The sequence below is a fragment of the Schistosoma haematobium genome, chromosome 4, assembly GCF_000699445.3.
Source record: "Schistosoma haematobium chromosome 4, whole genome shotgun sequence".
NCBI classification, from domain to species: Eukaryota; Metazoa; Platyhelminthes; class Trematoda; order Strigeidida; family Schistosomatidae; genus Schistosoma; species Schistosoma haematobium.
This window is the reverse complement of record NC_067199.1, coordinates 11,937,908-11,963,645: the sequence shown is the minus strand read 5'-3', so window position 1 is coordinate 11,963,645 and position 25,738 is coordinate 11,937,908. Positions and strand designations below refer to the sequence as shown.

The 25,738-nt window shown below is 32.7% G+C and overlaps 2 protein-coding genes across 2 annotated transcripts in view; one reads left to right on the top strand and one right to left on the bottom strand.

Annotated features, from left to right (window-relative positions):
* AGPAT9_1 (1-acylglycerol-3-phosphate O-acyltransferase 6 (lysophosphatidic acid acyltransferase, zeta)) overlaps positions 1 to 25,738 on the bottom strand; it is a 33,573-nt gene extending 7,835 nt beyond the window's left edge. The window contains exons 1-20 of the mRNA XM_051215668.1: positions 25,685 to 25,738; positions 23,474 to 23,730; positions 23,182 to 23,427; positions 23,040 to 23,149; positions 22,820 to 23,007; positions 22,680 to 22,784; positions 22,590 to 22,645; positions 22,043 to 22,098; positions 21,897 to 21,999; positions 21,766 to 21,848; positions 19,948 to 20,074; positions 18,755 to 18,804; positions 17,264 to 17,498; positions 16,756 to 16,856; positions 14,866 to 15,466; positions 12,864 to 13,060; positions 11,854 to 12,077; positions 9,415 to 9,584; positions 4,114 to 4,227; positions 1,877 to 1,994 (exon numbers count right to left, since the gene is read on the bottom strand). Coding sequence (XP_051066198.1) covers positions 1,877 to 1,994; positions 4,114 to 4,227; positions 9,415 to 9,584; positions 11,854 to 12,077; positions 12,864 to 13,060; positions 14,866 to 15,466; positions 16,756 to 16,856; positions 17,264 to 17,498; positions 18,755 to 18,804; positions 19,948 to 20,074; positions 21,766 to 21,848; positions 21,897 to 21,999; positions 22,043 to 22,098; positions 22,590 to 22,645; positions 22,680 to 22,784; positions 22,820 to 23,007; positions 23,040 to 23,149; positions 23,182 to 23,305 — 2,762 coding nt within the window. The 5' untranslated portion in view covers positions 23,306 to 23,427; positions 23,474 to 23,730; positions 25,685 to 25,738. The remainder of the gene's footprint in view (positions 1 to 1,876; positions 1,995 to 4,113; positions 4,228 to 9,414; positions 9,585 to 11,853; positions 12,078 to 12,863; positions 13,061 to 14,865; positions 15,467 to 16,755; positions 16,857 to 17,263; positions 17,499 to 18,754; positions 18,805 to 19,947; positions 20,075 to 21,765; positions 21,849 to 21,896; positions 22,000 to 22,042; positions 22,099 to 22,589; positions 22,646 to 22,679; positions 22,785 to 22,819; positions 23,008 to 23,039; positions 23,150 to 23,181; positions 23,428 to 23,473; positions 23,731 to 25,684) is intronic.
* On the top strand, positions 7,228 to 8,897 carry MS3_00007401 (uncharacterized protein). The gene has a single exon (XM_051215669.1). The coding sequence runs from the start codon at positions 7,615 to 7,617 to the stop codon at positions 8,491 to 8,493; it is 879 nt and encodes a 292-aa protein (XP_051066199.1). The 5' UTR covers positions 7,228 to 7,614; the 3' UTR covers positions 8,494 to 8,897.

The following is a 25,738-nucleotide window of genomic DNA, read 5'->3' as shown; positions in this document are numbered from 1 at the left end:
AATAATTTTTTTCAAAAAAAGAAAACATACACAGTCCAACTTTCGGTATAATTAAATAATAACAATAATCTATTATAGATAATAAGATAATATTTAATGGGAATTCTAGAGTGTAATATTTTGTCATTATTTTCTTAAATTTAACTCCGCCTGTAGCCCCTCTGGGGCCACTGCCGATCCCAAGCCCGGATAAAGGAGGAGGGTTGGGCATAGGGTTAGCGACCCATCCCATAGAAAACTAACTCGCTAAAAAACGCTAACCAGAAGAAATTATTCAAACCATTTAATGTTTATTTATTTTTGTTATCATTAACCTTATTTTCACATCCATTAGTTGTTTGTAATTTTCCCCTTCTTGCCGTTTGTATTCTTTGCTATATAATTATTTGTAAACTCCTTATTACGTAATGGTTTTGATGTTCTGTGATGATTATTTTGAGTCTATTTACCCACGTTTGATCTTCTATTTCCAATGTTTAACTATTGATAAGACTTTTGGGCGAGACTATAATTTATGGACGGACCAATCAGGTATACGATAACAAGTCATGGATTTTGGCGCGAAATTCACTCATCCATTTGGCTAAATACAGTTTCGACATTATAACTGATGTCAGTTCGTGATGAAAACCCTAAATCTAATTTTTAACCCTGACCATCAACTGTAAATCATAATTCTAATTCCTCACACGGGTTTATAGCCTTCATTTGATCCTAGTTATTAGGTAGACACTTTCAAGGTCAGTTTAGCGTCGCTCAAATGTCCTCTATGAATTATAGTCTCACCGACTTTTGTTATCGTATTTTATTATTCTTACTACTATCAGTGTACCTGTCTTCCTACTATCAACTTGTACTTTTAACTATTATGTGTGGTGACTTATTCTATTTCATTGTGACTGTTGACCCGAATTGCCGTGATTGGTTTGACGTCTTCGTATAAATATTCATATATATTAGAGTAAAGCGTGATGACGACCTATTCGAAAACGATTGTTCGCTTACATGTGTTATTCTAATTTTAACAATGGGAATATTTAATTATCCAAAATAGATTGTTTTTCACTTCTGTATAACACTTCCAATTTCATCAATCAACTAATAAACAACCCTAAGAGGATAAATATATAGAGGAACATGATCCATAACCCTAGATGGCTTCAAAATCAGTTAATGTCAAATGTTCCAATCAACACGTGAAGTAGGAGATCATGTTCATCGATAACTAAGCACATAATTGAAACGGGGCTCAGAATTAACAGCTTTTGAAACGTTGTATAGAAATTTTGAAGGACGAATTCTCAGGTTTTTGGAAGCTATGGCTATTCGTAAACCTACCCCCCTTATTTATGTGTACAAAAATCATTGGTCGTAACCTTGAATTTGTCCTGGTAATATTTAAGTCATTTTACGGCCCAGGGTAAGGCGACAATTTCCCATTCTTTCTAAACAATTTCAATTATTCTCTCGCCTTTGTTCACTCAAACCTCAATTTGAGAGATCAGATTATTCGAAATGTATGGAGTATTTTCCAGATCAAGTTTATCTTCTAATTGTTCTGTCGAAATATATGTAAGTATATAACTCAAATTTGTTTCTTTGGTAGTTTCATTTTATGTGAAAACGGTTTTTACTCAAGGTGACACGTTTAAAGAGCTATGGATAAGCAGGTCCTGTTTTTAGCGAAGTCGATGAAAGTATACTATACTAACGACCTAAAGTGAACCAAACAGAACTAAGATAAGACCTCATAAATTTTTATGCGAAACGAAATACAAAGTAACAGATAGCTTGTATGTTGTCAAAAACTAAGTGGAAATTGGCAATTAGTGTAATGCAACTAAATTTAATAAATTAACCAAAATCTATTTCTTACCTTAGTTTATCACAATTTGTAAAATCGTTAAGACCCAAAAGAACACGACAGGAAGTGATCACAGTTTTACCAAACTTAAGCTGATCGATTTCTGAATTTTCACATAACATATCTGGGCCTGAAATTAAACAAAGCATACTTTCTTTAATTTGAGAGTATTCCAATATGAAATGAACGCGAACAATTGATCATTTGATCAGAATAACACATGTTCATTAGTTTCATACTATCATAGTATCCGTTGGCTAGTCACTATCACCAACAACCTACTGTGGGAGAGAAAAAACCAGATTCCAATGGAGGAAGAAATCAGGAAGAAGCACTGGAAGTAGATAGGATACAGTTTGAAGAAAGCACTCAGCTACATCACAAGGCAAGCCCCCACTTGCAATCCCCAAGTCCAAAGGAGAAGATAAAGACCAAAAAATACATTACACCGAGAAATGGAGACAGACGTGAGAAGAATGAATAATAGTTGGATAGAATTAGAAAGGATGGATCAAGACAGAGTGGTTTGGAGAATGCTGGTCGGAGGCCAATGCTCCATTGGGGGTCACAGGCGTAAGTAAGTAATCATAAGCTACCAAAATACTTTAAGACACATCATTTCATAGGAATGGAATTCTCCAAAAGGTAATGACAACCATTTACCGATAGTCAAGATTACAACTGGGGATAGCCAAAAGAAAGTTTAAGAAAAATCGATTTACATAATGACAAACAAGTTTAGAGCTTAACATAACCGGTCACGTAATTAATCAAGGGAAATGAAGTTAGTGATAATTACATATAAAGTTTGCTATAAACTACCGATATTTCTTTCGGTCACCCAGCAACAGAGTATAGTCTGGGAGATATTTATTTTGGCTCCAGTCACCATGCTGGATTTTTACAGCAAGATGAAATCAACAAGATATAGTAAAAGAGATCAGAATAGTGTGGCAGCGACAATGAAAAAGAAACTAAGGATTGAAATTTGGGCTCGAGAAAACAGTTAAAGGGTGTATATGAAAAAGTATCGAAATTTTGGATCGATGGTTAATTAAAATAAAATCATTAGTTTAATTAGAAACAGAATTGAAACACAAAGTAATGAAATAAGGAAATAAAGTACAGCAGATTTTTTATCTGAATCGAGATAAAAACATTATTTTACAAAAATATGTATTGTGAACTTTGGTCTTGCTACGTTTAAAGAGATTACGATATCACCAGCGAACGGAACGAAAGTCAGCAACAAAACAACAGGACAAGCTAAGCTATTCCACTGCGTCCTAGCCCTGATAACTGGAGGGAGATCAGATTCAGCCGGAAAAAATATATATTGTACAAACAGCCGGGAGCAAAATCGAACAAGCCCACAACTCATGCGTAAATATACAGTACATAAATATCCTTGAAAAACATCACAAAGTAGCGTAATAAAAGAGGAAATGAATCAATGACATTTAAGGTCCTTTCAGGTGGCGATTAAAAAATTAAGATAAAAATAAGGGCTTTTGGAGTAAAAATAAGAAATTCAAATTTCCATAATAAAATTACAAAACCAGGCGTTTATCAGCCGATTTCTAGGGAACACGTATTTCGTCACAGTTAAGACTTATCAATTGGATTTACCTAAATTTCATTGTTAAACTTCCCATCTGCACTTGAACCCAATATTCATAGCTTAAAATTGTAAAATGTCACCCATTAGACTGTAGTGGGGCAAAAGCTAAGCACGGGAATGACGTTAACTGTTGATCGACGTGTAAATTTAAGTAATATCGAGGTATTATTTCACGAAGTTTGTACTACTAAGAAAGACTAATCCAAGTCAGTCCTGAATACCAATAATTATAAAAGTTATTTATTTGCAGGTAATTTTGTATCCCAAAATGGATAAACAAGTGTCTGACTCGTAATCTTGAGATCATAAACTTGTTACAAAATGACTGACATTATTAAGGGGTCTTGGACAAAAAGAACGAAACTATTCTATACTTTCTATATTTATTAGTTCTTGATGTGATATTTATTAACCGTTAAAGTTAATTTTATCATGTCAAGCTGTATTAATAGGTTGTTTCATTTCCCAGTTTAAAACAAATAACTGAATAAAAGTATTATTAAATTCCCTTATAAGTTGATATCCAGAAAAAAAAACAATAATTGAAGTGCTACACTAAAAGTCAACTCTCACTGAAGGAAAGAACCATATTATTAATGACAAAGTTTATGAAAATCTTATTTCTTACCAGTTCTCATAACACCTGATTTGATATTAGTTTCATCATCCGTTTGAACTAGGAAACGTTGAATAGAAGATGATGTTACCTGACCAGTTACAATTAAATCATCCAACTCATAACCTTGATAAGAATAATTTACGTAGAAAGTAAACAAAAAAAGGATAAGAATTCACTTTTGATGAATAAAACTACGTTGTCAACAGTGGTTCAAATATATATTATACAGATAAACCAATCAGAATTCAGCTGGCGAATAACTGTTGGTATTTTGCGTGAAATTCCAAATTTGCTGAAAGTCATCAGCAGAGCATACTATCATGACAACTATTTACAGAATATGAAAGTGATTAAATGTCAGAATTTTAGAATCCACATTTTTTTCTAAATAACTGACTTATTATATTGTTGTGTATGTTATTTATGTCGATAGACATAAGTAGTATGTAACAACAATCAGAAATGAAATGTTTGACAGTAGAAGGTTGAGAAGATCGAATTGAAGAGAACGAGGATGTAAACAGAGATTAATTGTAATAGTAGTATAGAAACGATGAAACGATGTGATAATTGATGGAAGATTTGCAAATAAAATATTTAATGTATGGTTTTTCACATTTTACCAAATAACTCTGAAATTATGCATTGAATAATAGACTAGTATTCCCTACTTGAGTCTTCGGTCATTACAGTATAAAGCTGCTTATTTTATTTCACAGATTCATTCTCATCAGAATGAGATTAGATGTACACATTTCATTAGCTTACGTAAAAAAGGATAGGAATTGTTAAAAAAAAAATCATAAAAGTATAAATATCGATGTGTAAGTATGATATTACTTAAACAAATGGTATGTTATTTTGTCAGTAATTCTGATTTAATTCTAATATCCAATTTGTAACTTGATTCAAAATTATAATGTACTGTATCTGATCTCAGATTTACTTCGAAGTCCAATATAATGTCATAATTACATTTCCTCTTCATCGTCATTATTATTATGAGCATTATTCAATACCATATTTTTGGTACAATAAGCAATTCTCAGAACAAAGTATTTCAACAAGCTTCCTTTTCTTATTTCTTGATCGACCCTTACGATAAATATTGAGTAGTTACTAGTTAGATATTAGCAGTTCATGAATCGATATCTGAATAATGCACATTCTTTTCGATGCATATTGCCAGCAACCACGATGTCTCGGATTGAGCTCTTTTGTATCATGTACAGCGAAATGTCGCAGAGTTTTTACAAACGCACCTGAATAAGTTATGCGACTGATAGTTATAATGTGTTAAAATAAACAAGAAAACAGATGACTTGTTGAAATATCCAGATGGCAGGGATAGGTAACCCAGATATTCAAGCAGTTCGCCTTGGTTTAATTGTAATGTTTAGATATATGACAATGGTAATGATTGAAGTTTGTATGATGTTTTAACGATTGATGAATTTTAACTGTTTATTTAACAGAAAGGTTCAAGAAGTAGGTCTAAAATCTGGCCTAATAATATTATCATTTATAGAATTACATAGAATGAAATGTAACAGTTCATAATAATTATTTGAAAGACAAATGGAATGTTATGTGTAGGTGACTCTATATACTAATTCAAAATTTCGATGCATTTATATCATTGGTGTGAGTAATATAGTTCACCACACATAAGTTGAACTACACAAGATATAACTTAGACTTATAAAGCTTGAGAATAAAGCATATTCAGCTAAGAATATGAAATGATTTTGTGAAACAGAAAATGTATCATGAAATGATGATGATTTCAAATAGAAAATTTGAAAGAAATGTTAAGTCATTCTGATGAGAATCGAATGAAATATATTTTTATAGTTGAACATTCAGAAGATTTTCATTTTTGAATTATTCTCTTGTTTAAAGTTGTCGTATAGATTTACCCTTGGATTATTAGAAGAGTTTAAGAAATCGATTCAAGAGTCCAGTCAGAAGAATTATCAGTGGTGACGGAGAGAATCACAATGAACATTTCTTTCGAACAACTAGAAGCCTATATAGAGTGTCAAGAGAAACGGTTTAAACTGTCTCAAATAAGAATCATGGGAGACTTTATGCAGAAAATGTGCCTGTCCTGACAAAACCCCACTTTTTGTGAACTACAAGTAACACAACGACTCAGACACTAAACAATCCATGAATTTAATTTTGATGGTTTAGTAGGCGTTACTTTTTACTCATAGTTCAAGAAATATGAAGATCTGTTCCATATTGATCTCTCCAAACTGGATAACGTTTCAGAATTCAGAATACTTCTAATAAAACTTGGAACGACAAAACATGAAGGTTATAGTAACTTTATTCTTCCAAGGAACCCATGGGACTTGAGTTTTGATGAAACAATTAAAACCCTGTCTCAAATCTTTGGAGAAAAGCCATTGCTTTTTAATATCCGTTACCAATGTTTGAAGATGACAGGGTGAAACATCCAGGGATTATGAACTGAGAATGTGAAAGGTTCAAGTTGTCTTCCATGAGAGAAGACCAGTTTAAATGCCTCGTATTTGTCTGTAGTCTGCATTCACCCGACGATGCTAATATCTGAACAAGAATCCTAAACAAACTTGAATATTGTCCCAGCATTGCGTCACAGGAAGTAACTAGCGAATGCCAAAGATTAGTCAAGTTGAAACATGACAGCTCGATGGTTGAGAACAGTAGCCGGTTCCATCACGTCAATGCAGTCGCGAGAACAGACGCAACTGATTGATTGAAATCATTCATCATTTTGATAATAATTAAATTACCTTGTGTTATGTCCGAGTGGAGATTAAATTACAGGTAACTCCCGAGGACTATTAATGGACTAATATTCTATAAATATTCTTATTGTATAATTATTCAACAATTACATTACATATATTTATATTCCTCTTATTATAAGCTTCATTTTGACCTATAACTTATTATTGTACGATTTACGGTTCTTAAGTTATGTTCAGTTTATTAACTACTGCCTCCCACATTCACAGCCACTTTTTGGGCTTATTTGTGTACAAATATTATTTCCTATTTTATGGTGCGTTGCGGTCTGTGTGATTGATATATAAACTAAGTATGCTTGAAATAAACGATCTGCTCTGATTCTGGTCTGATCTGCTCTGATTCGGAAGCTGGTATCTTGTTCTGGACTCAAGTGGAAGGGCTCGTAGGACATAGGACCAATAAGGACACTAAACTGCCCACACCGGTTGAACGTCATTGGTTGGCCTAGTGCGAAGATTCGTATAAGTCGTATTCGGATTGGTAGATAAGTCGTGTGATCGAAAAGTCAGACATCCAAGGACATAACAATTGGCGACGGGGATTTTGGCAAAAACAAAATAATTGGGAGACGCAAGGTCATAACAATTGGCGACGGGGATTTTGGCAACAAAGAAATAATAATAATACAAGTGGTGACTCAGATTTTGGAAATAAATTAGCTGTATAATTGCCGGTGATTTTTGGAGCTAATATTATTGGCAAAAAAAAATGTCGATTTCTTTCGAACAGTTGCGGTTAATATTACAGCACCAGCAGAAGATGTTTGCCTTGCAACAAGAGCTATTTATAACAGTTTTGGGCAGACTTTGCATTCAAGCAGAAAATAAGAAATTTATGTATCATGCAGATAATGGTGCAGTAATGGACATTTCAGAAGCATATCCTGTGCAGGATTCAAATCCCTCTATACCAGAAGGGAAACGTAATATTGGTAACGTGTCCAGCTCAGGACAAGAAAATATTGTGCTAAATGCACATGAAGTTGTGACAATACCAGATGATCAGGAGCCAGAACCTGTAGATGATGCCCAGAGTCCAGAATCAAATGAAACACTACTGGTACTGTCTAGCTGCGAAAATAAACGTCAGCTCGAACAAAATTGTGGTCCACGTGCTACTAGTCGAGAAAGCTATGGTGACTCGTATTCAGAAAATAACTGGAGCAACACGATGAACCAAATTGTACCAGATGTTACTCAAAATCACCGGAAGACAGAATTTTATATTGAGTCAACTTATCCCATTTCTAATGACAGTGTGCCAGATACTGATTCTCAGAATAATGCATATGATTTTGATGAAACTTCTTATAACAATGAGGGGAATATGTCAGCTGAGTCGAATGATGGCCAAAAATCTAATTTAATTCTGTTAGACGTTGACTTTCTTAATGACTCGTTATCTGCTAACGAGATTCATAATGAATTTGAAAATAATGAACTCAGATCAAAGGTCGTTCATCATCATCTAGTCATTTTTAGTGGCTTCTCCAGTCAATACGAGAAACATGGTTTAAATAAAGTCCTACTAGTTGTATTTTGGAGCCATAAGGACCCAACATTATTTCGAGGAGGAGGAGAATGTTGAGGAATTTAAAGTCACATATAATTTTTTTTTTAATCAGAATCTAAAGTTGGAATTTTCAAAAAAAAAAGGGGGAGGTGTTATGTCCGAGTGGAGATTAAATTACAGGTAACTCCCGAGGACTATTAATGGACTAATATTCTATAAATATTCTTATTGTATAATTATTCAACAATTACATTACATATATTTATATTCCTCTTATTATAAGCTTCATTTTGACCTATAACTTATTATTGTACGATTTACGGTTCTTAAGTTATGTTCAGTTTATTAACTACTGCCTCCCACATTCACAGCCACTTTTTGGGCTTATTTGTGTACAAATATTATTTCCTATTTTATGGTGCGTTGCGGTCTGTGTGATTGATATATAAACTAAGTATGCTTGAAATAAACGATCTGCTCTGATTCTGGTCTGATCTGCTCTGATTCGGAAGCTGGTATCTTGTTCTGGACTCAAGTGGAAGGGCTCGTAGGACATAGGACCAATAAGGACACTAAACTGCCCACACCGGTTGAACGTCATTGGTTGGCCTAGTGCGAAGATTCGTATAAGTCGTATTCGGATTGGTAGATAAGTCGTGTGATCGAAAAGTCAGACATCCAAGGACATAACAATTGGCGACGGGGATTTTGGCAAAAACAAAATAATTGGGAGACGCAAGGTCATAACACCTTGATTGATTTTATTTTTGATATTCCGAAAACGAATGTACTATTCATCTCGAAAATCTGTTCTTTTGGTTAATTACAGATTTAGAAGCTTTAAATTTCATGTCAAAATGTGAATAATAGATGGATTATGCCGAAGTTTAGTTTAACTGAATTTTCTAAAATGAGATAACCCACCAAAGTACTTAATAAAAAACAAGATAAATTCGTTTAGATTTCAGATTTGTTCTATCAATATTTTCAATTTACCATAAAGATGTGACGGTAGCTTTGTGTCAATTTCATTGTCTACTTCAGTAGTATGAATAAATTTGACAGAATATTCCTGATAATATGTTGTTTCAGTGCTAGTTACAGGTAAGTTGGCCATATATACTTGAGCTAATGCTTCTTGTATACTTCCATCGGACCATACAAATCTATTATAAAGAAAAGCCATTAAGAAAATTAGCAAACAATCTTGTTTAAAGCATGTAATTTTCTAGGTAAACAAAAAAGCCTTCTACCTTAAATAAGAGAAAAAAAGAGAAAATTATAGCTTTCATTCAAATTGTTCTTCTATGATTTTCAAAGAAAAATCAACTACAGGAAATATGCTGAAGAGAAGTATTTCATCTGGGGAAGTTCTTTGAATGATATCAATTTTTGACAGAATCCAATTTCAAATAATAATAATAAAGCTTTATCGCTTTTCATTTAAAGGTGACAGTTGTGAAGTTCGACCATCTAGTGAGCAAAAATTTATTTAAAATATCAAAATACTACTGATAGATAGGTATTTGAAAGCTTGATTTAATTCGAATGATTTGTAGTCTGACACTTTTCTTAAGTTATCAGTATAAGGGTTTTGGAGATTATTAATTTTTTGATTCAGATCATGAACTGACTGATGTTAGACCACCGTTGAAAACCTGGAAGCACTGGACGACCGTTTCGTCCCATTTTGGGACTCCTCAGCACCATTGAATGTCGGCTCAGTGTTCCAGTAGGTTAGGCGTTCGTGCACGAGACTAAGGGCTCTGGGTTTGAATCCCGTGAGTGGGGTCGTGGATGCGCACTCCTGAGGAGTCCCACAATGGGACGAGACGGCCGTCCAGCACTTCCAGGTTTTCAACGGTGGTCTAACATCAATCGGTTCATAATCTCAATCAAAAACTTTCCTTAAGTGTTTATTTAACAGAAAATGATAATTTTGTACGTTTACTAGCAAGATCATATACCAGATATTTCATTAATCTGGGAGTAACTGTGATAAGATTTTTTATGGTAAGTTATGACTACTACAAATGAAATAACCAGATTTTGGTCTAACTTGTATAATATGATTAGTTGGTACGATCCATTTTAAAGATATCTTGGTATTTGGTGACCGGTACTAGTGGACATTGTGGATTATGGCAAAAGACATAATTATTGAATGTATCCATGGCAAACCTTTGCTTGATAGAACAGTTTTATATGGATTCTAAAAAGTCAGAAAATACAACATTTGCTTGTAGTATCACTCTAGGATCTGGTGAATGGAATTCGAGTGGGTTTAGGGCTCAATTTTTATCATATGCTATCATATATGAGCTAAAGGTTCAAGTGCATAAATGTACTCATATTACCAAGTAAATTTTGCACACATGTAAATAGACTAAATCATATAGAAATGGATATCACCATATCTATGGAAATCCACATTGATAACTGCTCATTCTAATTTATGAGAAGAGAAAATCCATTTTTATAAACATGGAAAACTTAGCTAAAATGACATGAAAATTGAAAAGTTCATACTGACTCTACATCTTTGCGGAGCTCAGTAACAAAAGTTCTGCAGAAGTAGGTAAATTACAAACTTAAATTGAAATTTGCTTATTGGATGTTTGCCGCTCACCGAGTTATCGGGTAAGTGCATACCTGATGGGACTAAATGAAATCCTGAGACTGATATAAAAAACTGGTTTTACATTCACCAACCTACTTCATCGATAGCATCGGTCAGATATCTAACAGTCAACTAAGAGTCATTAACACAATAGTCCCATCAGTACCACTGTACGCGCATAACACCTGTTTGATGCATATGCACGAATACATGAATAAGCAATATATATTTTACCATTAACATCTTCGTCACATAGCACTCTTGTGGCGGAACCAATGAGTTAAAAATATTTCGGTTAAGCGACAAGCGACATTTAAGTTGTGAACCAACACTAATCAAAGTAAAGAGTCATGGTTTGAGGATACCTAGTTAGGTAGTAGGCATACACCATATTACATAGATTAGTAACACGATTAGAATATTCACTTGATTATGATTATTATTTCTTGTCTTATTTCTGTGGGAGCCAGCACTGTGAATTTCGGTAGATGGTAGCCTGACACGTGTCACATCTTATGACAATATTGACATTTATATACTCAATGGTCTAGAGGTCGATCGTTCGCGCGCGAAACCGAAGCTCATGTATCCGGTACCCTGGTCAAAGTAGTTAGAGTGAACTTGTGTGGTGTCTCATACTAGGACAAAACAGTGGTGCAGTGCTTTATGGTTTTTAATGGTGGTCTAACTAGGATCAGTTCGTGAATGAAAACCTATACCGATAACTATTTATATTTTACTATCCTTGTACGTTTTTATCTGAGGACAAAAGCTTATCTAGGAAATATTTCATATAAGAAAGAGGAAAAACTCACTTATAATCCACTTTCATTACGACATTGTTGCATATATTATTTGATAAATCAATGTCAGGTGGAAGATCGAAAGCATTATGCCAAGGACAGGTAGTTGGGACTAAGTGATTTGACTTCACTGAATTTTGTAATGGGATACATGAAGTCGATTTAGACGTTGCATTATATGTACAGTTATGATTGAAAAAACCGGTTTGATTTATTTGATCTACATTAACATTTGACTAAATGAACATTGAAATATAGCAAGAAAAGGTAGAAAACACTTGAGTTTGTCGGATATTGGACGACGTTGTAATTTTAAACGAGTACTTTAAAACATAATAGATATTAGGAAAGTTAATACGTACTATGGATTTAACAAGAATTTGCCTATAAATGATGTTTAAAAGTCGTCATGAAGTAATTTCGCGCAATTAAATTTGAACCCATCACACTAGATGCTGCATCACTAGTGACCGATTCATGAAACCATTACGGGGATCTTCATAAATCCTCAATCAATTCGTAATTTATCACAGACGATCAGAACTAAAATGAACGTTTTCAGTCTCTTCATTAGTAATTGTCAGTTTAAATGTATAATGCATTATCGTTTGAGCTATTGATTTGAGATAGCCACTAAGTTTATTGACGGGTATGTGTGCATCATAAATTAGTAAGAGTTTGAATTATTTCATTGATATTCAAGATTGGAGTTAAGTTAGGTATATTCGCCTGATGAACTTTAAGTAGAACAAAATGTATGACCTAGAATGAACTGCTAGCCACATACCAAACATATTAAAACTTGTAGCATAAAACTGTATCGAGGAGGTATGCTCAGGAAGTACATGTAGCAAGAGACATTGGTCAGTTGTAATCCTGAATGTGAACAACGGAAGATTGAAAATCCCTAATAATACTTATCACTAAAATTAAAAAAATCCCATACATAAATATTTCAATTTATGACACAAAAATAATACCTAATCAATGTTAACTAATAAAAAAACTGAATTATCACATACCTGAGAAGACATTGTAAAGTTCTGTAATTCATTTTGCTTTAAACAAAAATAATCCACCTTTACTGGGACTGGTGTATCATCTCGTAAACGATTCATGCGTAAACGAAATATTGATTCAGAATTTCTTGATATTGCTAAATCATCAATTAAATAAGCACGTGCAAATAAACGGTCCAATATTGTTCTCGGTCCCCAGCCTAATTATGTCATGAAATATATAAATATGAAAAATTGGATTTTAAATATACAAAGGTCCAACATATATTTACTTAAAATTATTTTACTTCAACTGCTTTTTTCATAGCTTCCATCAGAGACTGAACTTAACTCAGCAATTATTGGAAACCAGGAGGCGCTGAATAGCTGTTTTGTCCTAGAATGGTATTTTTCCAACTAACAATCACATTGGATGATGGTTAAGCAGTAACGCGAAATGATGAAACTTATAAGCGCAAACTATTGGATGATAACTTAAAATTCTAAGAGTCGAACTATAAACACAAAATCTGAAGATCTTTAATTCAGTTTCTATGAGGGTATGGATATTCACTGCTGAAGATCTTCATAATAAGGCTAAACGGATGTTCAGTGCTTCATGGTCATCAATGACTGTTTATCTAAGGTTAGTCCTTGAAATAACAATGAAATTCAACAATCTCCTCCAACTCCTTGAACTAATGATACTGCAACAGATTGAGTTCAGTTGGTAAAAGTAAGTTTATTCTGCCTGTTTAATAAATGATAGATTCATTTAACTGTTTCTTTAATTCTGACTAAATATAGACTGTTACTACTATTAGAGATTTAGTAGTAATCAATGTCCTGTTATTTATTCCTTAGAGCATTTTCGATTCTCTCGATTAAGATGAAATATACCGGCTAAAGATAATGACTCTATAATTCAATAAACTTTATTTAATGACCGACGGTTGAAGACAAGCGGTAGGAAGCTACAGACCATGGTTTATTGTTAGAACTCGTTAGCAAAACATACCTGTAATATTGTGAAAACTGATTTGATTTTTGGGTTCAAACCAATTTTACCCAGAGTCGAAAACAATAGTGTTGCGAGTGAGCTATTCACATGGTGATTCATCATTAGACAATTCATTTCAAATGGGTTTACATGCAATAAACAGTCAAGAAGCATGCATTCAGACACTTAGTGTGATGAAGAAGTCAGTTAGAATATTGATTTCATGTAAAATTCTATGATTTAATATAAATTTAACTGAGTAGACAGAATAGTGGGAATTACATCTTTTTCATTATATATTACTGGTTGGTAATTATCTAGTAGAAACTGTTCACGTGAAGAACCAAGGAATATATACATTGTGCCTTACATCAGTATATAATATTTTGAAATATAAATAAACATAAGTTAAGAGTGAAAGAAATTTAGAATTATTTTTCGAAAAGACATGTTGATAACAATTAAATAGATCTGTTTAATGTCGTTAATTAATATTATGGCATCAGTCCTTGAAGTCACTAACTTCTGATGCAGACTTCTTGGTTGGAATCCGCGTGATTATTGTGGACAGTGGTTGGAGACTCTGGATGACATGGTTCCAAATCAATCACAATGGCGTAGGTGTATACACTTTATGTTCCCTTAAACTGTGCGATTAAAATTGTTTTTTATCTTTCTTTCTACAACCTAATCCTTTCTTACTTTATCATATCCTTATATACAATCATTTTTTATATATTACTACCGCTGAAGTAACTACTTATATGAATTTGCTGTTCATCTTGTTGTGATAATGAGGTGTAGCAACTTTGATCGATGAGTTTATGTGCCTGGTCCTACGTTGTAGCTGACTGACTGACTGATGTTCTCCTTGGCCATCACGAAATCCTAATGATTAAGTTTGAAATAAAGATTTAGGGAGAAAAAGTTAATAAAAATAGTAGAAAAGCAATATGTATATGCATTTGCTTTACTTTTATGTAAATTAAGCCTCGTTGTTAGTAATAATTACAATATAAGACTCACCAATCCCTATATTGTTTTTTATATTGATTGCGTCTTGACATTGCATGACTGACAAAACAATAGGACATCTATAAGTAATTCTATCAGAAAGATATTCTACGGGAATATTTGATTCAAAATCACAGTTCATTTCATTGGGTAAAACAAAATACTCATTATATTGACTAACGAGAATAGATGGATCATCTGAAGTTGTTAAAATTACCGGCTGTATCATTAAAAGTAATGGATCACCATTTGTATATAAACGTTGTTTTTGACTGTTTTGATCAACTGTAACTTCTCGAATACCTAAATCATCAATCTGATCTAATGGATATTCAGTTTTAGCATTTTTAGTATTAATATTAAAGTCATTAAGACTACGAGCAGGTGAAAGTGAACTGTGATATTTTCCAAGAACTGCACTATTATCAACAGTAACACATAGAAGTGGATGATAATCTGGTAATCTTGTGAAACCTCGATTAATTAAATCAATTTTATTTTCTTCATTTTCAATTCGATCTAACATTGCATCACAACTATGATAATTTGGTAGATTGAAATAACCACCAAAAAAACTTGATGACATGATTGTAGACTGACTGACAGGACACATCTGATAAGAAACAAGAAATATTACACTATAGAATTTTGCAAAACTAAGAATCCTTAAGTTTATAAATCATTCAACTGAATAAATTTCTATGAGTATTCATCGCTTGACCGCATAAATCGGATTAAGTTGAATGGAAATATATTCAACAATCCAAATAATTTATAGAACTTTTCTTTGTCATACTACTAATTAAAAGTACTGAGATAGTATTGTGGTGTGTGCTACTTATATTGACATAAATAGTATATGACGTTACTCGTGAACAGAAGGTCTGGCAGCAGAGTGACAAGAGGATCGAACAGTAAAGAATGAAAACAGAATGCAGTTTGTATGAAAATGCAAGAACAATAAAGTCTGAGTCATTTTGAGACAATTGGTGGACATTTTGCAAATTAAGCATTTACTTTATGATTGTTAAATTTTATTAAAAAGTCCTGTAATTTTGTGTTAAATACGTTCGATTGTTCTCCACTGGTGTTCGTTTCCACTACAGTATGATCATTATTTTTGAGTTCGTATTCAATGAATAGTAAGACGAAGTTATTTATTTGATATTGTGGAAATCTATGATAAGAATACATACCATTGTTTAATCAACTTAAGGATAGGATAGTTTAGATTTTCTTATCTATATGGCGTAATGGAAGACTTTGTTTAGCTAAACTGAACATTTGAATTTAATCGAACACTAATTATTAATAAATAATGTATGAAAGTTTATATTACATTACTTGGAAGAGATCAAATATCTTGATAGTAATCACATGGTAGTTTATACATAATTGTAGATATATAACTAAAGAAGCCTCTCTTCGAAAGAATAGGAACACTTCAACACGATTAAAATCCACAGTTAAATCAGTCCACATTAATGATTTTTGTTCTAAATCAAACTGAGACACAAAATAACTGTACTGACTTTTACGTAGTTTGAACTTTAATGAAACTTCAAGATTGTATTCATACATCATATTCATAAGTGGAGTAAGATAATATAGTTCAGTTTAACGAGACGTAATGACGACCTATCTATGTCTATCATCAGTTTGATTATTATCTATGGCAAAAATATGCAATGCTTTGCTTTATTTTTAGAGTTATGTTTGGTTAAAAATACGTGATTATGAAAGTGAAATCTCGGAAAGCGATGATGATCTCGTACAAGGTATGCTCAAAACTCTTTCCGAATTAACTGATTTTAGTAAAATGATTTACAGAATCAGGGTGACACAAATGCCTCATCAGTTATGTGATTTTTTAAAAAAGTTTTCTTGTTCAGATACACTTACATTATCGCATGGACATCCAAGGTCACATGTATTTATTGTTAGGTCACAGGGACAAGGAGAAATTTGCGTCCATACAGGATCAGGATAGGGAAATGTTTGATCTATGAAAAAAAGTTAGAAAAAAATGTCAATTCATATCACAACGAGTTTAATACTAAATCATATTATGAAAATTCAGAATAGTGAAGAAATTATTCCGTTGACGTATCTTATACGTATTAAAAAACGCATCCGAAAGACAGATTATAGACATCATTTTGAGAAGAAAGCTCATATGAATTAACGCTGTCAGGTGTTCATGTACAATTTCCCGGGTTTCGCTACCTCTAATTCATTTTGGGCAGCACAGTACTATCACCAACCTTTATGAATAAAGGGTGACTCGAGTGAGGCAAGTACATAGATTTTTACTTGTTAGATATGCCACACCACAATTCAAAGAAATACACACAATCTAACCATATAATTAACTTATCAAATCTTAAATCTTAGACAATGATTAACTAACCTGTTGGTAATTCTTCACCTTTATTAATAATTAAACGAGATTTAAGTAGAACATTAATTCGACTTGTTGTTACAATATTAGCAAATGCTGGATCCATTGTAGCATTTTTTGTAGTACTGCAACATTTTAAAATTAATACTTCCATTGTATTATCATATTCATTTGTTGGATATGAGTTACGTTTCACCGTAAGTAAACGTGTAAGTGAATCTGTACGACTTGATATTGATGATGCCTATAAATATATATCATAAAATAAAATACTTTCTTTTCCTTTAAAGTGACTTATAGAAGTAGAATGCTGTACTTTTTAGCAGTTTTTCAAAGGTACTTATTTAGAAAGATAGCTTATTTGTCTGGTTAATACTGATTATTATCTAAAAGAATATTTGAATTTCAATGAAAAGATGATTAAGTTACATTCGTGGCAATAAACAAATTGTTAGTCAATTTAAAAGAAGTTCAACCGGATCAGTTGTGAGATAGTAACTCACTGAAGACAATGGTGTATATGTCGCTCAATTTCGTGGATTAATTGAAGTTAGATATTAACACCGTTGGATGCCAGCTCAGTGGCCTAGTGGTTAAGCGCTCGCGCGCGAGACCGATAGGCCCTGAGTTCGAATCCCGCAGGGCGGGATCGTGGACGCGCACTGTTGAGGAGTACCACTGGAGGACGAAACGGCCGTCCAGTGCTTCCAGGTTTTCAATGGTGGCCAAGCTTCAAATGAGAATATAAGACATAAGTAAAGGGAGAATGCAGTAATAATAATAATAATAATAATAATAATAATAATAATAATAATAATAATATTAATTAAGACCAACGTAACGATAAGACGTACTTCTTTTGTACTCATAGTTCTGGTTTGAGCTCATGGATGGTAAGAGCTTTGGCTATTTTTAAAAGTTGGATACGAAGAAATCTAGGTTGATTTGAACGAATTATATAAACAACCTTAAAATCAAACTTTGAATCCGTAGAATGATTACAGTCGATTAGATGTTCAAGTATAGAACTCCTAACTGCTTTCCTTTCACACTTGTACAACCAAACTGGGATATGTTCCCGTATCCAAGTTGAAAGCAAGCGTGGGCTACGGCCAATGTACCTTGTTCTCATTATTTTATTCATAAGTACTCATCATATCACCTTATCTATTTCTTACACCTCTATAACCTTTAATTATTGTAACAGAAACATTTTAATCATCTTATTATATTCACTACATCTAATGCTATTATTCGTATTACTTAATCTAGTATTATAACCTTTTTTATTACGTTATCTGGGTTATTTCATGCTCATGTTTCCTCATGGAATTAGTACTTTAAGAAAGAACTTTCATATATATATACGATTGTACAGCTTGATAATAAATTCGTTGAAAAGAGATCCCTTCGATGAACTTCGTGTTGTTAATTGTTTAGTGTTTAAATACGAATTATCTGTCATCTTTTTTTAATCAATAAATGAACAAACTAACCTACCTTAAATTCGTTTAAATAAGGTGTTATAGACCAGTTGTTTGAAGTTGCAACTTAACATGAAAAATTAAAAAAATTAAAGTAACATTTAGATATTTTAACATTAAATTCACTGGTTTATAATATATAACATTATGAAAGCAAGTAAAATAGAAACTCATAGTGAATAGGTTAAATTATATGAGATATATAACGTTGATCTAGATTAAAACGCATAAATATTCAGCACTCGAAGATCCAAGTAGTATGGAATGTAGATTATCCAGATTTCACATTTGCTATCAATATTTTATTAGTAGTATATAGTCAAATACAGTTAAAGAACGATAATTGTTGAATGTAATGGATGAGTACTTGTTCACATTAGCCATTACTTTGGTGACCTACTGTATTAAGAATAAGATTTCAGTAGAATTCTAAAGAATTCGACTTGAAGTAATTGGATTTTTTTTAACATTTAAGTGAGTTATCAAAAAGCGGTGATAAAAAATCAGCCTGTACAAACGATATATGTTTACTGGATCTAAAATATTCAATTTCTAAATTGTCTGAACATAGAAAAACAGAAAACTGGATACACAACGGATAAGTGCAAAATTATTTCGTGTAACGTCAATAGTTCCAAAGTCGATTGTGTATGAGTTTGAGGGTGAGCACTAATGATCTATTTAGATTAAGATGAAATGAATCCTTGATAGTTCTCTCCTTGACTTCCTTGAATTTTCTTTAAGTTTCAGTTAGGAAATAATTAGTATGAGATATCAAAATTTGGGCAATTATTAATCTGACTCAAATTTAGGAAAAAATACGAAAATAATTCACGTCCCTGTCCTCTTAAGTTTGAAGTTTAATCTAGTCTGATGATTGAGCGTTTTATGTCCCCGTTTTGGACGTCTGTATCTACTGTAATGCGACCTCCTAAGTTTAATCGGCAGTTTTCTTGATATTTAGAAAGACATTTTCACGTAATAAACTTCATAATTCATCTTACAGTTATAGTTAGACCGTATTACTCAAGTACTGAGATGCAGTAGTGGAGAGAATATGTCTTAAATTGTGACTATGGCTGTTATACAGTGACACCATTAAATACAGTGTTGAATAAAGAGAAATTGAGTTTTAAGATAAACTGAAACTACTAATACACATATAAGGAAATCCTTGAAAGTAATTTAAAAGAGACTAAAATATGTTACCATTAGTTGATACTGTTCCACATGTATTATCACTCAGTAAATTATTGGCTTGTGTTTCATTGTTAGCCACACTAACGCTACAAAGGACTCCTAAATCTTGATTTAATCCATTCAGAAACAATAAAACCTGTAAAATAATAATGTAAATGTTTTAAAGTTTCTAAATTAAATGGGAATTATTGATGGAACTTCTATTTTGGTTTTAAAACGTTTATTGTCCCAATATATAACAGTATCGATGTAACTCGAATAGTGTTAACACATTTCATACAAAACTCTCATTGGTTTAAATAAAAAGAAATAATTTAAACATTTAAAGTATACATATTTGTTTGAATGCAAGCTATGCACTAACGCGTGTGGATCATAAGAAATACGTTGGTTCTATGATGCATGGCAACGAAACTTTATTGCAACGCAAATGTGCAATTCTTAAAAGAATACAATAGATTACATAACTTCCTGATCTATGTTATGCCGGTGGTAAATTTTCAGCTATGTTCCTTGAAACTACGCTTGTTGATATTAAATAGTGGATTGTATCCATAATCTTTGGAAATAATTTGTGGAAATTTAGTTTAATGTAAATAGTTAGTTAAGTACGTATTTATAGACTTGTCTTTTACTTACACTTGAGTAATAAGGCTTAGTAATACCTAGCTACACTAACCGAAGTAATGCCAAACAAATATAAATGTATTTTTGTCTCTTGCGTATTGGAAAAAAATATGTGCATTAAACTGATATCACCCCCTTATTGATTAAACCTCCGATATAAATCAGATTACATCTTCATGACGGGTTTAGCTGTATCGGGAACAACAATTTCCTATTAGAACTGTTTACTATTGCCTCATTATTTATTTTGTGTGCTAGATATGCTACTTATTAATAGTACATAGTTTGGTTTTAACAGTTAAATTCACGAGTTGATCTAAGCTAGACCACCTTTGGATACCTGGTGGTGAATTCAAATGTCTAAAATACTAAAATCTCCACAAAACACCTTACTAATAGTTCGGTTTTATTGAACCATCTCAACATCTCATTTGGTTGATTTTTCTTTGTTTAGATTCATTTTGTGACCTATTATCCGAAACTAAGTTTAATTTGAACGGTTTGTGAATACGAATTGCTGATGAGTCCCATGCTAAGATAGAACAGCTGTCCAGTGTTTCCCATTTTTAAATGGTTGTCCAAATAAAATCAGATGGTGATGCAAATAAATTTTTACCGGGTTGCGAATTTACTTTTATGCGTTTCGTTTGATGAAAGCATGTTCCTTTTCCATTGATACTTTGACAGCTTTATTAAAGCCTGGAAACTTCACAATTAGAGGTATATAAATCCGTTTTTCTTCTCATTTTATTTCACACAACAGACAAATCTAGTCCTTCAATTTCCAAGTTTTGGGGTTTGATGCAGTCATTTAGGATAGAATTCTTACACAGATTTCGTTACCTCACTTTCAAATCTAATAGAACTGTAATTTAGTAGTCATTGTACTAAGTTCATTCGGTTCAATTTAAATTCATTTCGTATAGCAGGTTAATCTAATGGTACACATTTGGTTTAGCCCAAAGGCTTCAACAACTAGGATATTCAATGTCGGTCTTTTCAAAGATAGGTTATGAAGGTCAAGTATAAATCCGGATTTAGAAATTCATAAGTCATTTCGTTCTCATAAAATGTTAAGACGAAGCAATTAAAAAAACAGAATAGGATAGCATTTTAGGATACAACCGACAAAATATTTTTTCGCGTTGTACTATGGAGAATATTAATAATAATAACTAAGAGAAAATACAATAAACGAACCTGAAACTGTAGACTATACAAATTCACATCATTAGGTGTAAGGATAATCTCTCCATTAATTAAAGAGATCGATGAACTGCTTCCTTTAATGTTAATAGACAGTATGACAGAATCATAAATTTTTTACTAACCCTCAGATGTTGCCGACATATACTGATTACCATTAATTGATTGTGCTCTACATGAAATAGTAAACGATTGAGCATTGGAAATTGACTGAATAGCAACAGACACCTGAAAAAGTAATGTCCGATCACTTTTGATCCCAAAAACTTACAACTCCATTTGACATTCCAGAATATACAGTGATAGGGTTTATCGAAACTGATATATCTGTTAAATATATGGGAAAATAACAATTATTTGTTGAAAACCATTTCAAAGTGTTTAAAAGATATAAATTCTTATTATAAAGCCTGTTCAATAATTGAGATTATTCGGCAGGATATCTTGCTTGACATTCGTTTCATGCCAATTGGCACTTGGGATTTAGGGGCACCTTCAATCTTAATTATTGAATTCAGAAGTATGAACCTGATTAGCTGAAATGGTGGGTGGCATTCAGACAGAATTCCGCTGCAATTATCTTTTTATTCCACTTAAAAATAATTAGTAGGGATTCAGTGTTAAAGAAAAATTATTTTGACTGAGGGAAAAATGAACCACAAAAGAAATGATGTAAGGATTCCTGTTCGTTTATGGTAATTACTATATAGGTTTACTAATGATTAGGGTACAATGGGATTAGATACCGCTACAGCAAAAAGTTTGAATCTTAGTAATATGATAATATTAAGACATTTTAAAGACAAATGACTAGTTACCTGATTCACCTTTCTTCAGACATGTCACGATAATGTTGCTTTCTGAAACAATCTCACTATGTGTACATAAGACAATTGAATCACGTTTACCTGGTTAGAACAATCAGTCGCTGATTAAAAGGAGTTGGTTTCTTCAGGAGACGAATTGTCTTTGGGCCAACGGATACAACAGGAGGTTTTCTACACTGGATCAAACTGTTATACAAGTAAAACGTGAGTATCTAAACAACCTTTTAGTTGAGAACAAAATACTCGAATTGGATTTATCATGACAGAAGAAAAGAATTGCATGGCCAGCTTGAGAGCATCGGAAAGTGATGGTTCCACTTGGATTAGAATCTGATAACAACATTTCTGAGAACAAACCATTCGTATCAGAGGCGGTAGGTGTTTTAAGAAAGGAACAAGTAGCTGTACTCTGAAAACATAATATGTTTGTAACCATCTTACCCGAAGCACGTCTGAATTCTTTATTGAAGTTGGAATTAAAATATTCTGTTGATTCATATTTGTGCTATATGAAATGACATTTCCGTCATCACAAATAGTCAAAATAAAGACTAGATTGATTACTAACTCTGTAAAAACTTACAGTGGAAGAATACCAAAACACAAGGATGAGAAAGTACATTGTACAATCTAAAACCTTTGACTTTGGGCATATCTGTATACGTCAAAGAAACCTGTGAATAATCAAATAAGTGATCATTAATCATCGTCTGAGTGTAGTGTCCAGCTTGATCAAATGGCTTGAATTGGCATTGGAATAAATCTCCGGATTAGATTCAAACAAGTTCTAGCTTGATGAAAGTTCAGTTAGCTGCAAATGTTGAAGCAACTAATTAATCAATCAGTAATTTTTTTAAAGTAAAGGTCTTTTCTACCTTATCTTCACCAATTTCACACCTCTGTTTCCTTCATTCAGCGTTGTCCTTAACAGCTTTCAATAATAGACACAGCAGGAAATAGAATTAACGAATCTTTTACTTCACTTGTATCTTTGTTTCGAAGGAGCAGTAATTCAACAGGGATGCGAAAGAAATGATTCAACAGATACTCAACTTTAAACGAGTGTTTCAAAACACCAAACGTAAAGAGATGGGATAACAAGGTACCAGTTAATTATTCCTCACTTTATGACCTGAAGTAAAATTAAATAAAGCATAATCGTAAATCAATTTAAAAACAATTGGTGTGCTAAATTTAGTGTGTCACAAATCATTTAGATTCATTTACCGGCTTGGATGATTACAATGTATTGTCAAATTTAAATGTGACGTTAATTTGCCTCAGATGAATATCTACACTAGATTCCCTCTCAGTGTCCACTCCACAGGACTTCAAAACAACTAGTATCAAGAACACATGACTAGCCTGACTAGAACGTGAACATATTTCCGCACCATAAACCGACAACAATCCGACGCAATCATAGTAATGAAAAGTGTAAGAGAATATATAACTCATCTAGTGCCTGTCAGACTATCTACTAGTCTAACTAAGCAAACAACCAATCATTATTATTCGCGTCCACACATCACCCAGATTTCAAATATTGCTTTCGTTAAAGTCTGGTTATATATCTTCTTTAGAGGTTAGCTTTATACCACTATGTGAAAAGACTATTCATAACTATATATATATATATATATATATATATATATATATATATATATATATATATATATAAATCCTTCCGGCTTGTTCTAATGAATTGATCCAGTATAATCAATGGCCATTATTCCATTATGGGAGCCTGGTTTCACGAGGATTACCTTTCAGGCTCCTGATCATCGACTATGTCTTAAGAGCTACGAGATGAATCCGCATGTTTTATCTCTATCGTGCCAACCAACATATTCCTTTTATGACCCTCATTGCATGACGTTGACTTCCGTGTTTCAAGCCTTCAGGATATTTATCTAGAACACAATCAACCATAAATTAAGGAACTAATATAAATTTGCAGATGATATGGTTCATAAAAGAGATATAATACCCCACATATTAGTATTAAGAATTTTTAGGTGAATTGTCGAGATTTTTCTTCTAAACTGACCCCTAGCATATCCCTTAGAGATGATTGGAAGATCTAATTCTTCAAAGCAATACACCGTTGATTTCATAAGTTCTGTTCCTCGAGTGTAGGCCCACTTAATATCCTTCAGGATTTTCAATGGCAGTATATTGGAGTAGAGTTGAAACAAAAATTAAAGCAGGACAATATAAAGTTATTTTATCTCGTTTTTCCTCATCAGTTGCTTGCAAACATTTCCACATTAAATTCGAACACTAGAGTGCAATAGATTATGGGGTAATAAACAACGAATTTTAATTTTTACTGTTCTAAAAAAACATAATAAACAACACAATCAGGATCATTTCTGAAATTTTATAAACACTTCAATGCCACGTAACCATTTCTAATAACAAACTAGTTTCGTGAGGCAATATCGGATGGAACGCACAGTGTAAACGACCTCTAGAATTTTTCTACAGTTGCATGAGTATTTCCTGATTAATACAACATACGTAAGTTACAGTTCATTTCTCCCTCTAAAAAGCCTTGCGGTAATGCAGCATTATTATCCTGGTCACTTGCATCTACGTCCAAAGAAACGTAGCCGGTTCGAGTGAATCTTTCAGTAAAATCAGAAATTTTTTTAAACTTGTGAACGTTTGACTAGCTTCATGTAAATAAATAAATACGACTATCAAACCAATCAACTATTAATGATCAATAAATGAAATACCATCTCTATTGTATTGTTACAATCGAATGAAGTAGTTTGCGCCTGGCCATAAAGTACCATGTGTACTAGGAGAGCATGAAGAGAAGCGGAAGAGCGGAGAACGTGACAAGAAGTCAAATATTTAGAAAAAAACCAGTTGAAAACCCAGCGAAGGCCCATAACGCACATATATTTATTATAAAAAGCAATCAAAAGAGTCAATATTAGCACAAGGCCCAGAATGAAGCGACCCTGAGATCAAAACTAGGGGAAAGCAACCTGAAACACAAAGGTAAATTTAAATATGCGCTAGTTGCTGTGCTAGTATTGTCAACCTTTTTAAAGCTTTAAAACTAAACAAACCTTTCGAAAATATTGTGGTGCGTTGTCATCTCAAGTCAAAATTATTTATTACTG